Genomic DNA, 14,987 nt, shown 5'->3' with positions numbered 1-14,987 from the left:
ATTTCATCATTTTCACTTTCAATTTCACTTACGTAGCTAGCAAATGCTACCTAGTTTAGCCTAACACAACACTGGAACTCTTCCAAGTCAAGGTAAGCTTTTGATTTACTAATTTATTGCCACCGGGGCCCGACAGGGTAAGTGCTAAACTGCTTACTGACTGTACACTGTAACTTTACTGCATGATTGTAGTGGGTTTACTAATGTGTTAGTTCTATTAGCTATGTTGACTATGACGTTACTTTAGCTAATATGGTGACAACAATGTAGGCTGTGTGTAGCGGTTATGATATGGTTTGGCTTGGAAAGGTTTTTTCGCCTGGTCACATTAAAGCTGATGTGTTGTGCATTGAAGTCCACAAGTGAAGGGAAAAGGTGAGAGGAGGAGAGCGCATGGATACGAGAAGGAATACAATCTGGCTGATAGGAAAGTCAACTGTGTTCACGCATGATCAGAGGGGTATTCATTCTGCCGATTCTGTTGAAAAACGTTTCTTAGCAAACAGAACGAAACGTGGAAAAACATATCTGAATTTGTCCAATAGAAACTCTTGTTTGCAACTGTTGGACTAATGATTACACCCTAGATCAGCTAGATGCAGGCAAGAGTATGCAAGGCGGTATTGAAAGTGTCACTGTCTGTAGCCTCAAATTTTTCTCACGACCTGAGTGCACCAAAGTCATAAACCCTTCATTCATAGGCTAATTTGTAGCAACCTCATAATTGGTATAGGGAAAATTTTAGTATCATGTTGTAGCCTAAACCAATTGCTGTTACATTGAATTTGGTGATTGGAATATGAATGGTAGTCATCCAATATGCTGTAATACAAATAAGGCCATGTTCATTAAAAAAACGTCCTCCCTCATTTTAAACGGTACATGGTGTGAGGTACATGGTAGTGTAAAAGTTACATGATAAATAGTATAAACATAAGTGTAAAACAACACGGTATCATTTGCATAATGTACATCCGGGTATATGTGTGGCTGTATAGTGAGTGTATATGAAACAACCTGTATTTGAACATCTGGAAAGTCATCCAAATATATAAACTATTGATATACTGAAACTCAAATTCTATTGTCATAAAATGGTGGGTAATATGCACATAATGCTAGTAATAACTAAAACGTTCACTCAGGTATTGTGTACCTGCAGTGTCTTATCCTGTCTTGCTGTCCAACCCTCTTAAATGAACCAAACACACAGCTTATAGCAATGACAGGCATGACATAATAATACTAAGGATAAACAATGGCCTATTATAGGCATGGAGATTTTCTCACAAGATAAATCATGCTCGTTTATGGACATAGAAAACAAAGTAGTTGACAGTGATTTCCTGTCAGAGCTGTGTGAATATCCAAGGCTTATGTTGATACTTTTCCTCTAAGCATTTCCTTAGATTTTCCTACAAACTGGTGTATGTTAACCTTGGCTTAGCTGAAACTCTGGCTTCAAGTAATAGCAATTGACTAGAGCATGTAGTTCATGGAATATATAACATAAGGGGTAATTTCTATAGAAAGCATGAACTAACTTCAGCATAAACTATTAGCTTTACTATAAAGTTTCATGGCTGGTTTTAGTTGCAAATCATTTGGACATGGGTTAGAGATGGTTTTAGATAAATTGGTTTTGTTACTAGAATGGGGAAATAACAGCTGACATTTTCTCTCTCCATAATGTACAATTAAAGTGGATAAACCTGTAGCATCATTTCAGTGAATGAAAGAGTCAGCAACTGCAATTTACACATTTCCATGTGTTATAAACAGGTTATAATCAAATACAATTCAAATGAGGCCATATGGAGGTTAGGCTATCCAATATACAACATCAAACTACAGAGAAACAATCATTGAAGCAATCAAGTATATCACTGATATCAAAAACTTGTAATGAGGGGTTTTGGAGCATCATGTCCTAACAAAAGTGTTACTGAGCACAATGACTTATTTAAGTTTATGGTGGGAGACAATTTCAAGTACAATATATATCAGTAGGCTACACTCCTGTATTAAAAATGTTCAAAATGAATCCTACAACAAAAGCACCTTGGGTGGCACATCTTGGCACTGTGGATAATAAACGAGACAAACACATTTCACTTATTGAATGAGAATATCCGATTCCTTACCTTGAGTCTGGGTATTTGGTGAGAGTAGCCAGGCTACTAGTATACATGTGTCCCCCGACGTCAATGTGAACCGGAGCATTCGACTTTGTCAGTTGAGCCGGTAGAGGGATTCCTTGTGTCGACATAGGAGATACCGGGGACCGGGTCAAAGACAGTCGTGACATGCTTCTTCCTTCCTGAAAACAAGTAAATGGAAAAGCCATAGACATCATAAATTACTCGGGTCTCCAGAAAGTCTGTATCTTCCACTAGTGCGATCCTGAGCCTTATCAGATCACTTCCATGTCTGTCTGCTCGCATATTTAGTTTACAAATTATTGCCACCGTTCTAATGAAGTATGTTTGCATCTTTTCATTCAACGCCGGAGGGCAGGATAGGAGGATGATTATTACGGCTCCCGAAAGAGGAATGCTAGGTGTCAGCCTCTAGGGGGATAAAACAAACTGCAATATTCTAATTAAAGGTCGTGTTATGTGTTAGACGTGATATGCCCAGACACACCAACCACCAATCTAAGAATACGGAATCCAGGGCATTTGTTCCCGATGAACTCTGTTCCTGAACCAGACATAAGAAAACATTCACCCCTTACAAGACTGTTGTGTTGTTTTTTTATTTTACCCCCACACAATAATGTCCTATACATGTAAATGTAATACAAAAGTTACTGGTGCATCAAAAATAGCATCTCATATCAAACACTATAAAACATAACAGGACCAACCAAGATGTGAAGACAAACTACTTAAAAACTATAATATCTGTCATGAAAATGTATGTGAATGTACATGGTCAGGAGTTTTAATTAATTGCTCGGGAATCCTCCAATGACCTTTTAGAAACGTGGGCACGCTTTTGCCACATGTTCAACCGAGAAAGGACGCAAATCCTCAGGCTGGTTTGAATATTGGGGATGTTGGATGGAAGGCATGGGAAACATATGACCACTTCATGAATGTCAACTATCCGTTACATGAATCCCTCCCAAACTAGGTAGCATTCACTGGGTTGGCGCGCTTCAGGCCACAGCGCTGTCCGAGGCGCATGGATACAGCTCGTCAGAGTTCGGTTAAACAATGATGTAGGCTATTAAACAGACATTTGGGGATTGGGGATCATAGTTGCGTACAACCAATCACCACAATCGAATTTAATCAAGATTGATCAAAATAACATGTTTTCCTATGGGGATTTACTTTGTAATTTGCGCAAATTACGCACATGCCTGTCAATTAAATCCCAACATCTCAACTCACAAACGTTTAATTAATATCAGAGTCAGTTTCAGTGGAAACAGATATAGTTAGAAAATGTCAAGCAACTTACATTAGGATGTGGTTTCATGAAAAAATATATATCCATCATGTCTGCAAAAATGGCGGGTCGCTGGAATAAGCTAAATTATTATAACTTGAAAGAAAGGCATTTCATCAACTTGTTCTTCCATGCAAGAGCACATTTACTAAACTTTGAATGTTAACCATAAAAGGTCAACAGAAGGCAGTTGTTAGGGCTCATTCAGCCCTTTGCTCCAGGCGAGATGCCCTGGGGCACAAAGTGTTGTTGAAGACTACAGAATTTTCCAGGGTGTTGCCCGCCTCGCTGTGTACACCACCAAGCCTTCAGGAATAATGAACATTTAATACGCACGCTGGATGATACATTTCAGGCCCCAGTGAAAGAAAGACTTCAAAAGACTTAAGAAGTTTTTGGCGTATGAGGCTATCCCACCCCTTCATTTAGCCATGGGCCACAGTAACCAATACCGATAATATTGTTGGGGGAATATATACCAGATAGGAGGCGCACACACACACACACACACACACACACACACACAGAGTTAAGATGGGAGGAGTTGACGGAGTGGAGGGTAACGTAAAATATTGGAAAACATATTATTATTATTATTATTATATATATATATATATATATATATATATATATATATGGGGGGCAAAGATTATCATTATTAAAAGGCTATAAGCCAAGAAACTCGATTCCCTTATAGTCTCACAAGAGTTCTGAAATAAAAAAAGACAAATACCGGAACTATTACCATTGACTCGTTTGAATGAGATCAACTGACATCTGCTCCGTGGCTTTGTGTTATAATAGTTTCCTATTGACCAACATTCCAGCTGTAGTAACTCTAGCCAACAAGCCGGTTCGAAACGTTCACAAGAGTTGGGTTTCACTGTGGGCAACGGTGTACCAAAGAAAGATATTTGACTATTGTACAAAGCAAAGATTAGAATGTGCGTAATTGTTCTAAAATAAAATAGCCCAAAATAACATGCACAGTAGCAGAGATCCATAGTGTATCCACTTTTGCCCTCTTGAACACAGTTTACATGGATGCCCACGGATAGCCTACTTCTACCAGATGCACAATATGGCGTCTTACTAATTTCTACCAACAGGAAGTTATGATCCAGAGACGTTTGATTCAAAAGCGAACAATGCGTAAAATTAATGCGTAAATATGCCAACAGCATCAACAGACAACAAGGGAAAGACTACAGCCTAGACAAACATTCACACCTTTCCCAGACTGGACAAAACATAGCCCTACTACAAGTGAAGTTATTCCAAATTACCTGGTGTTGAGTATAGTTTGTTCGCTGATACTGCAGGCTATCATACCATGAGGAAATGCCGTATCTTAATATGAATTTAGTCATACCGTTTCAAACATCGTAGGAGTCCGAGGGAATCCGTGCCAGTATCTATCAGTCCCAGCTCATGACTGCGTTCCCCTTTTTCACATGCCCCGAGTTTCGTAGAACTAGAGTGCCATCTAATAGCTGATCCAAGCATTCTTCAAGTAGAATCCGCTCCTTTGGAACAAAACTGCCAACACTGTATCCACAAACTGTTCTAAAACATGTGAATCTACTAGTGAAAGCTACATTGATTCAAAAGAAGGGTCGCTGTGGCTTTAAAGATCTATCTATAGCTGATGCTGGCTGACTTGCTCAGACCAAGCTCTTTCCACAAAAGCGGCACAGGAAGAAGCAAAGCAGCGTTCTTACCTTATACATAGATGAGATCTCTCCTTTCTCTTTTCGGTTCTTATTTGTATACACTTAAAATTTGAGTCGGTCAAAATCCTGCTTCGTATTTTAGCTTCTTGAGTGCCTTTTTGCTTAAATGATACTGCCGGTCTGTTATGAGAAGAAAGACAATAATCCTGTCCCTAAATAACAGAGCAGCGCTAAAAAACGAATTCTTGCTTCGGGCTGCCCAAACGCCTCTGGGGCAAGGATTAGGCTACAATTAGCTCAACTCTACTCGCACCCAGTCAGATTTTAAAAACGAATAAGTGATACTCTCTCCCTGTTACAAAAATGATGTCTATGACCAGATATAATAATGATTGCTAGGTTTTTCGTATTTTCCAGTAAAACATATAAATATACCAGCCCCTGTAACGGTTTAACGTTCTGGTTTGCAGGGGGTAACGGTTAAGTGCTATTCACTATCAAGCAAGTGTCACGTCGCTCAATATATTTAGAGCAGGAAAAAAGCAGATTTTAATCATTGTCATTTCCTCTGATGTAAAATTTCCCCAGGCATTTCCAGCTAGGCATACATTTCCATTCTCCAGTTGAATAAGTAAAACAGGGCACGCTTCCCTAGTCGTGTACTTACAGCTATTATAAAGGCACACTAGTAACTTGTCGACAAAGTGTCAATACAATAATAATATGTAGATATCCTTGGATACTTTTCATGCGGCGATTTTCCCCTGTCCCTTCTCCACTAACGTCTCCAGTAGTAACACCAAATGTCCTGTAGGCCATTAAAACCAAATGACGTCTATCGACATGCATTCTGCTATTGCAGAAAGCGCCCTCACAACCTGCCTCCAGCTAAACGCGCCATTTCAATTATAGCACAGGGCTAGATGATGTCTGCAGTGAAGATTTCCTATGCAAACAGCGAGGCAGACTGCTAGCACAGCTAAAAGATGTTACTAATTTACCGAAAGATGCATTATGTTCAATTAATATAACGGTTTGGCATTTTATTTTTATTTTGTTATATAAAACGCTACTATGCCCCCCAAAATATAAATCAATGTTGCATCACACGTATAGTAGGCTGAAAGGCACCCTGTGGAAGTCACAGTGATATCTCTTTGCTCTTCCTCCTTCCTGTACAGGTGCTCACATAGGCTTGTGATTATTTATTTATTTGCGTGTTTGTTTATTTGCGTGTAAATAACTGTGAATAATTGATGTTGCACTGAACACGGTAATTACTGTAGGCCTACTGTAGAATCCAGACACTCCACCGCGCTCAGCTATTTGGTTTCTTGATATTTGGCGCCAACCAGTGTGGGAAATGATTATTGGTCCAAAGAAAAAAAGAATAGTGAAGGAATACAATAATAATGTGAATTCGATTGCAATAAGGGTAGCCTTTTGTACTCCAATTTAATTGATTGATCGAATTAAAACGCGTCTCGTAGAGGAGGTGGTTTCCAGGTTCATGTCTGGTGATTGGCGCGCCAAACTGAACGGCTAGAAGAATTGGATAGAAATCAGAGCTGCCTTAGGAAGCAGCCCCCCTAACAGGGCAAGATAAACATGCCCTCTGGCATACATTTGTTGTCTTCAGGAGTACAAACTGGAGGCAAGAAGACAGGATTTTTTTTTCTCATTAAAGTAACAACCCTGCAGTTAGTTCAATTACATGAAGTATGCAGGGAAGTTGTAAATTTAAAGATTTAAATAGCTTACAAAGTTGCCCTGGGCCCCATCAGTTAATTTCCTTAATTTATGGATTTTAGAAGTGTGTCTGATGTGAAAAGGAGAAGTAGGTCAGCTTGAAGATTTGCATGTAGTGTAGACTTAATACAGGCCTCATATATGGCCCTCTTGACCACTAGAATAGCAGATTAATTAATATTTGGAGTTCACACACCAATAACAGTGTCAAAATATTGTAATTGAGTCTGTAAACGAATCAAAATGAGATCATTTTTAAACTAGCAGTGTGTTTCCTGAAACAATGATTGCTTATTTATTCAGTGGGTATCAGTCCAACCTTGAATGAAAAAAATCGCACCACTTGACCACTTAGTGAGCTACTGTAACACTCATATTTGCAATGTGTCAGACACAAACATAATCTTCCTTATGATCAAATGAAATAGTATTCCCTTCAAAAGCCTACACACTTCAAGTATTTAATGAAGTAAAATTAAAGTAGCCTACAATTACACAAAGCCAAATGAATATTAATACAGTGCCAGAGACAGTATTGTGAATGTATTCTGCATGATAGATTCTGAGTGCAGTGTACTAACACCAGGAAAACAGAGAAAGAAAAAATGAGTCAGGATTTGCTAGGCCTGTTGGAGAGATCATATGTTAATGTGCTGTATGCATTCATTCATGACCCTATGAGAATAATAAGAGCCTGGAGGTTTAAACCAGGTGTCACTAATAGTGATGCCCAAATCGACATGTTGAGGACTACAATATTGTGCTATTCTATTATCCAGCATTTTGTCCCTTTTGTAAAGGGTTATGCCTGGTTTGTAGGATTTCCTAGACCCATAAGAATATTAATTTGATAAAGTGTTTATGTGTGGTTTTGACACATGCAGTAATTGGAATGCTTTTTGGTTCTGGTCTGTACAAAAGGTACGTGAGGCATTGCTCTTGCGAGATCCATTTGTAAGATGTGATGTGGGGCATGGGTGCACAGGAATTACAACATCCATCCAATTTGCCATCCTCTGCACTCAGCATTGTATAAGCATATGTTTGATTGGATGACATTTCAATATTGTGTACAGTGCACCAGGAAACATACTGTAAAGGCCAATCCATTATTTCAGATGTTTAATGTGCGTCTGCATTGAGGGAAATAGTATTTGAAATCTTAGAGGGACATTGAGAAAACTGTTTACATATTTGTTGGTGGTACTCAAGACCACATGAACCTGCTGAGCTAAAGTTTAGGAACATCTGGGAGTCTTCAGATCTCAGTCAAGGTGCCAAACCCAGTCTGCTATACTGTGACACTTCTCCCCTTTGGCTCATACACACTCTGTATGGACATCCCCTGAGTTACAGCACCAATGTAACAGGCAGGGTCAACCTGGATCATCGGTATAACACAAGTCACTAATCTGTTTACCATTCTGCTCAATTGCTTTTCTGCTCCAGTAATGGCCTGGGAGGTGCAACATAGTACTACCTGCTGGGATCTTTGAAACATTGTCAAAGTAATGCATTTGAATATTCAGCCTGACCACAAATCACACATTTTGAATTGAAGCATTCTGTTCCTATATGCTTTAATGAGGTTCATCAAGTGAACCCTGTAACTGTATGAAACACTGAAGAGGAAACAGTTTGTTGTCGTACTCACCTTATCTAAATGCGTGCTTACTCTTCATAACTGTAACCTAACCCGAGTATTGCACCCCTTCTCGACACTCCTCTGTTTCCCCTGGCAAGTGTGGAGGAAGTTTTAAAAGAACATCCAGAACTTGCTTTTAGTAATATGCATGCTTTATGGAATCTCGCTCCTGTCAATTGCTCCATTTCTCAGTCATTTGACATTCTGCTTGATGTTGGCATGTGTCTGAGGTGCAGCAGCGACACTCATTGTTCATCATTTCAAAGGCAGTATGAGAGGTACCAGTTTATTAATAGAATTTGTGGAATTGTGTTGCGTATAGACAGATAGAGACACCTTTTAACAGGCACAGAGTGATTCACCCCAAGTCCTAAATGCTGGCAATTAAGTTGGGAAAAGTGCAGAACGAGGGCTGGTACTTTATCCTCGGTGAGAGTTTGATGCTGCTGTTGAATGTCAACTTAGTTTTGCAGACTAAACAGCATTTACTTGGGTTGGATCAAAAATGCAACATACAATTTATTGTCTCGAAAAATGCTAATAACATTTATAACATGGATTGGACTTTACCTTAACCCTAAGCATAGCTTCATTACCTTATGCTAGTTCATCCCTAACTCTATTCTCAAACCTAATCCTAACCATAGCTTCATGTCCACATCCTGGTTCAACCCCAAACCTAACCCCAAACCTAACCCCGACCCCAACCCTAACCCTAGCTATTCAGCTATTCCTGTTTTGTTTTTACCTTATTTCTATTTTGACATTGTTTGGAGAATCTTTTCCATTTATGTCAAGTCTTGATAGAGAATCCTTTCTAGTGCCATCATGTGGTCTATAAGACACTAATCACAGGGGAAAATGTTCAGTGATTCAGTTAAATCTCTCATCTGTTCACCTCTGTAGATGACAGGTCTATGTTGCATTCGGAAAGTATTCAGACCACATCACTTTTTCCGCATTTTGTTATGTTATAGCCTTATTCTAAAATGTATTGAATATTTTTGTTCCCCTCATCAATCTACACTAGGGTTGAAAGGGTCGGAAACAGTGCATTCTTCCATCACATGTGCAGTGCACTTTCCATCACACGTACTGCTGATATCCAAGACCTTGCACACTAATGAGATGCTACTGAACCCACACTACTACACTGTCTGAGCCAAAGACTACATGCTTTCTGGTAAGCTTTGATTACAATACTGGGTGGGGTGAATATACACTGCTCCAAAAAATAAAGGGAACACTAAAATAACACATCCTAGATCTGAATGAATGAAATAATCTTATTAAATACTTTTATCTTTACATAGTTGAATGTGTTGACAACAAAATTACACAAAAATAATCAATGGAAATCCAATTTATCAACCCATGGAGGTCTGGATTTGGAGTTACACTCAAAATTAAAGTGGAAAACCACACTACAGGCTGATCCAACTTTGATGTAATGTCCTTAAAACAAGTCAAAATGAGGCTCAGTAGTGTGTGTGGCCTCCACATGCCTGTATGACCTCCCTTCAACGTCTGGGCATGCTCCTGATGAGGTGGCGGATGGTCTCTTGAGGGATCTCCTCCCAGACCTGGACTAAAGCATCCGCCAACTCCTGGACAGTCTGTGGTGCAACGTGGCGTTGGTGGATGGAGCGAGACATGATGTCCCAGATGTGCTCAATTGGATTCAGGTCTGGGGAACGGGCGGGCCAGTCCATAGCATCAATGCCTTCCTCTTGCAGGAACTGCTGACACACTCCAGCCACATGAGGTCTAGCATTGTCTTGCATTAGGAGGAACCCAGGGCCAACCGCACCAGCATATGGTCTCACAAGGGGTCTGAGGATCTCATCTCGGTACCTAATGGCAGTTAGGCTACCTCTGGTGAGCACATGGAGGGCTGTGCGGCCCCCCAAAGAAATGCCACCCCACACCATGACTGACCCACCGCCAAACCGGTCATGCTGGAGGATGTTGCAGGCAGCAGAATGTTCTCCACGGCGTCTCCAGACTCTGTCACGTCTGTCACATGTGCTCAGTGTGAACCTGCTTTCATCTGTGAAGAGCACAGGGCGCCAGTGGCGAATTTGCCAATCTTGGTGTTCTCTGGCAAATGCCAAACGTCCTGCACGGTGTTGGGCTGTAAGCACAACCATCACCTGTGTATGTCGGGCCCTCATAACACCCTCATGGAGTCTGTTTCTGACCGTTTGAGCACACATGCACATTTGTGGCCTGGAGGAGGTCATTTTGCAGGGCTCTGGCAGTGCTCCTCCTTGCACAAAGGAGGAGGTAGCGGTCCTGCTGCTGGGTTGTTGCCCTCCTACGGCCTCCTCCACGTCTCCTGATGTACTGGCCTGTCTCCTGGTAGCGCCTCCATGCTCTGGACACTACGCTGACAGACACAGCAAACCTTCTTGCCACAGCTCGCATTGATGTGCCATCCTGGATGAGCTGCACTACCTGAGCCACTTGTGTGGGTTGTAGACTCCGTCTCATGCTACCACTAAAGTGAAAGCACCGCCAGCATTCAAAAGTGACCAAAACATCAGCCAGGAAGCATTGGAACTGAGAAGTGGTCTGTGGTTACCACCTGCAGAACCACTCCTTTATTGGGGGTGTCTTGCTAATTGCCTATAATTTCCACCTGTTGTCTATTCCATTTGCACAACAGCATGTGAAATTTATTGTCAATCAGTGTTGCTTCCTAAGTGGACAGTTTGATTTCACAGAAGTGTGATTGACTTGGAGTTACATTGTGTTGTTTAAGTGTTCCCTTTATTTTTTTGAGCAGTATATTTTATATGACATACATCATTTTTTTGTTAACTAGTAAATAGTAGCCCACAGCAAAGTGTGTTTAAATCATTTCTAACTTGTTAAGAATTTCTGCTAGTTAGTTTTTGCTACCATGTGGGTTTTAGCTTGCTTAAGCTGTCACGTCCTGGCCAGTATAAGGTTAATTGGTATTGTAGTTTGGTCAGGACGTGGCAGAGGGTATTCGTTTTATGTGGTTCGGGGTGGTGTGTTTGTTGAAGGGGCATTTGATTTAAGTATTCCGGGGTTTTTGGGCACTGTTTGGTTTTCAGGTATTCTATGTTTAGTCTAGTATGTCTGTTTCTATGTTTGGTTAATTGGGGTTGGGACTCTCAGTTGAAGGCAGGTGTTGTCTATCTGCCTTTGATTGAGAGTCCCATATATTAGGGTGTGTTTGTGTTTGTTATTTGTGGGTGATTGTTCTGTGTTAGCCTCATGCTTTGCCAGACTGTTTCTGTCGGTCGTTATTTCTGTTTGTTATTTTGGTGTTCATTTTGTATTCATTAAAACGGCGAGATGAGCATTCACATACCTGCTGCGTTTTGGTCCTCTTTAACCGACGACAAGCGTGACATAAGCCTGCTAACTGAGGAGTGTTAATTCACCTGTTTCCATACATGTTTCATTTAAAAACATTTATCTTACAAAGGAGTTGTTTAATCTAACTGCTTAACTATTTATCTGTACGTAGAACTGTATTTTTTTTTTAAACAAATTTTTGTCTAATCTTTACAGGAAAATGCCACGTGCACTATCTGATGTGTGGAGACATTTCACTGCAGCTAATGTAGAAGGAAACGCTGTGTACATTTGCAAATACTGTGCCAAATCATATGTGAAGAATGCAACAAAGATGCAGAATCATCTGGCCAAGTGCATAAAGTTCCCTCAGCGCTCACAACAAGCAACCTCTGACAAAAGTCCCTCTACTTCTATTCGAGGTGCAAATGAAGAATCAGACACATTATCGATAGCAACAGCTTATGGTTTTTCTGGAATCAGAAGTTTTTTGACTCAATGGAGGAACGTAGTCAGAGAAATGCTGATGAATGTCTTGCTCGAGCGGTGTATGCAACTTGTTCACCTCTGATGCTCACAGGCAATGTGTATTGGAAGAGATTTCTGAATGTTCTTCGCCCAGCATACACCCCTCCAGACAGAGAGGCTTTATCTACTCATTTGCTGGATGCAGAGTTCAACAGAGTTCAAGTGAAGGTCAAGCAAATCATAGAGAAAGCAGACTGTATTGCAATCATCTCTTATGGGTGGTCGAATGTTCGTGGGCAAGGAATAATGAACTACATCATCTCCACCCCTCAACCAGTATTCTACAAGAGCACAGACATAAGGGACAACAGACACACCGGTCTCTACATTGCAGATGAGCTGAAGGCAGTCATCAATGACCTTGGACCAAAGAAGGTCCTGTATTTGCACTGGTGACAGACAATACTGCGAACATGAAGGCTGCTTGGTCTAAAGTGGAGGAGTCTTACCCTCACATCACACCCATTGGCTGTGCTGCTCATGCAATGAATCTGCTCCTCAAGGACATCATGGCACTGAACAGCGTCAGCAAACTAGTAATACAGACAAAAACAATTAATGCATCAGCAGGGAACAGAGCAGGGAAACTGAGAAACATAGGGGAGGTAATAAACAGATGATAAGTGAATCCAGGTGAGTCCAATATTGCTGAAGTGTGAGACGAGGGAAGGCAGGTGTATGTAATTGATGGCAGGAGTGCGTGATGCAGGGCAGCCTGGCGCCCTCAAGTGCCAGGGGAGGGAAGAGTGAGAGCCATGTGAAGAGTCATCTCATTTAATTAAAGTTCAATTCGTAACTAAATTGTATTTTTTATTTCTATTGGAAGAATTTAACAATTTGCAATTACGTCTACTTATGATAAGGTAAAAGGTTTATGTTTCTGTCTCCATATGATATGGTAAATATATCCAATGCAAAAAACATCTACATTTAAATGGTATTAATATTAATTTGCATGTATTTCCGTTTATTCCCATATATTCCCGTTAATTCCCAAGGAAAGTTTCCACCTCTGAATATTCCCCAAAATGTGCAACCCTAATCTACACACAATACCCCATAAAGACAAAGCAAAAACAGTTTAAAAAAATAATAATTTAGGCAAAGTTATCAACAACAAAAAACCATCTGAAATATTGCATAAACGTACAGTTGAAGTCGGATGTTTACGTACACCTTAGACAAATACATTTAAACTCAGTTTTTCACAATTCCTGACATTTAATCCTCGTAATAATTCCCTGTTGTAGGTCAGTTAGGATCACCACTTTATTTTAAGAATGTGAAATGTCAGAATAATAGTAGGGAGAATTATTTCTTTCATCTTTTATTTCTTTCATCACATTCTCAGTGGGTCAGAAGTTTACATACACTCAATTAGTATTTGGTAGCATTGCCTTTAAATTGTTTAACTTGGGTCAAACATTTTTGGTAGCCTTCCACAAGCTTCCCACAATAAGTTGGGTGAATTTTGGCCCATTCCTGCTGACAGAGCTGGTGTAACTGAGTCAGGTTTGTAGGCCTCCTTGCTCACACACGCCTTTTCAGTTCTGCCCACAGATTTTCTATGGGATTGAGGTCAGGGCTTTGTGATGGCCACTCCAATACCTTGACTTTGTTGTCCTTAAGCCATTTTGCCACAACTTTGTAAGTACGATTGGGGTCATTGTCCATTTGGAGACCCATTTGCGACTAAGCTTTAACTTCCTGACTGATGTCTTGAGATATTGCTTCAATATATCCACATCATTTTCCTTCCTCATGATTTCTCTACAGATCCTCTCAAGCTCTGTTAGGTTGGATTGGGAGCGTTTCTGCATAGCTATTTTCAGGTCTCTCCAGAGATGTTCGATCAAGATCAAGTCCGGGCTCTGGCTAGGCCACTCAAAGACATTCAGAGACTTGTCCCAAAGCCAGTCCTTCATTGTCTTGGCTGTGTGCTTAGGGTTGTTGTCCTGTTGGAAGGTTAAACTTCACCCCAGTCTAAGGTCCTGAGCTCTCTGTAGCAGGTTTTCATTAAGAATCTCTCTGTACATTGCTCTGTTCACCTTTCCCTCGATCCTGACTAGTCTCCCAGTCCCTGCCGCTGAAAAACATCCCCACTGCATTATGCTGCCACCACCATGCTTCACCATAGGGATGGTGCAAGGTTTCCTCCAGACGTGACGCTTTGCATTCAGGCTAAAGAGTTCAATCTTGGTTTCATCAGACCAGAGAATCTTGTTTCTCATGGTCTGGGAGTCCTTTATGTGCCTTTTGGCAAACTCCAAGTGCCTTTTACTGAGGAGTGGCTTCCGTCTGGCCACTCTACAACAATGGCCTGATTGGTGGAGTGCTGCAGAGATGGTTTTCCTTCTGGAAGGTTCTCCCATCTCCACAGAGGAACTCTGTCAGAGTGACCATTGGGTTCTTGGTCACCTCCCTGACCAAGGCCCTTCTCCCCCGATTGCTCAGTTTGGCCGGGCAGCCAGCTCTAGGAAGAGTCTAGGTGGTTCCGAACTTCTTCCATTTAAGAGTGATGGAGGCCATGGTGTTCTTGGGGACCTTCAGTGCTGCAGAAATGTTTTGGTACCCTTCCCCAGATCTGTGCCTCGACACAATCC

At 40.9% G+C, this 14,987-nt stretch overlaps 1 protein-coding gene across 5 annotated transcripts in view; it reads right to left on the bottom strand.

The window, feature by feature from the left end:
* LOC106562374 (BTB/POZ domain-containing protein kctd15) overlaps window positions 1–5,999 on the bottom strand; it is a 29,272-nt gene extending 23,273 nt beyond the window's left edge. The window contains exons 1-2 of one of the 5 annotated variants that reach the window (XM_014127225.2): window positions 5,800–5,999; window positions 2,145–2,320 (exon numbers count right to left, since the gene is read on the bottom strand). In XM_014127225.2, coding sequence (XP_013982700.1) covers window positions 2,145–2,308 — 164 coding nt within the window. In that variant the 5' untranslated portion in view covers window positions 2,309–2,320; window positions 5,800–5,999. The other 4 variants (XM_014127223.2, XM_014127219.2, XM_014127222.2 and 1 more) reach the window with 4 other exon arrangements.
* Window positions 6,000–14,987: the final 8,988 nt, after the last annotated feature.

Source organism: Salmo salar, chromosome ssa11 (assembly GCF_905237065.1).
Source record: "Salmo salar chromosome ssa11, Ssal_v3.1, whole genome shotgun sequence".
Lineage (NCBI taxonomy): Eukaryota > Metazoa > Chordata > Actinopteri > Salmoniformes > Salmonidae > Salmo > Salmo salar.
The sequence above is the reverse complement of the archived record's forward strand: the minus strand, read 5'-3'. Positions and strand labels throughout refer to the sequence as shown.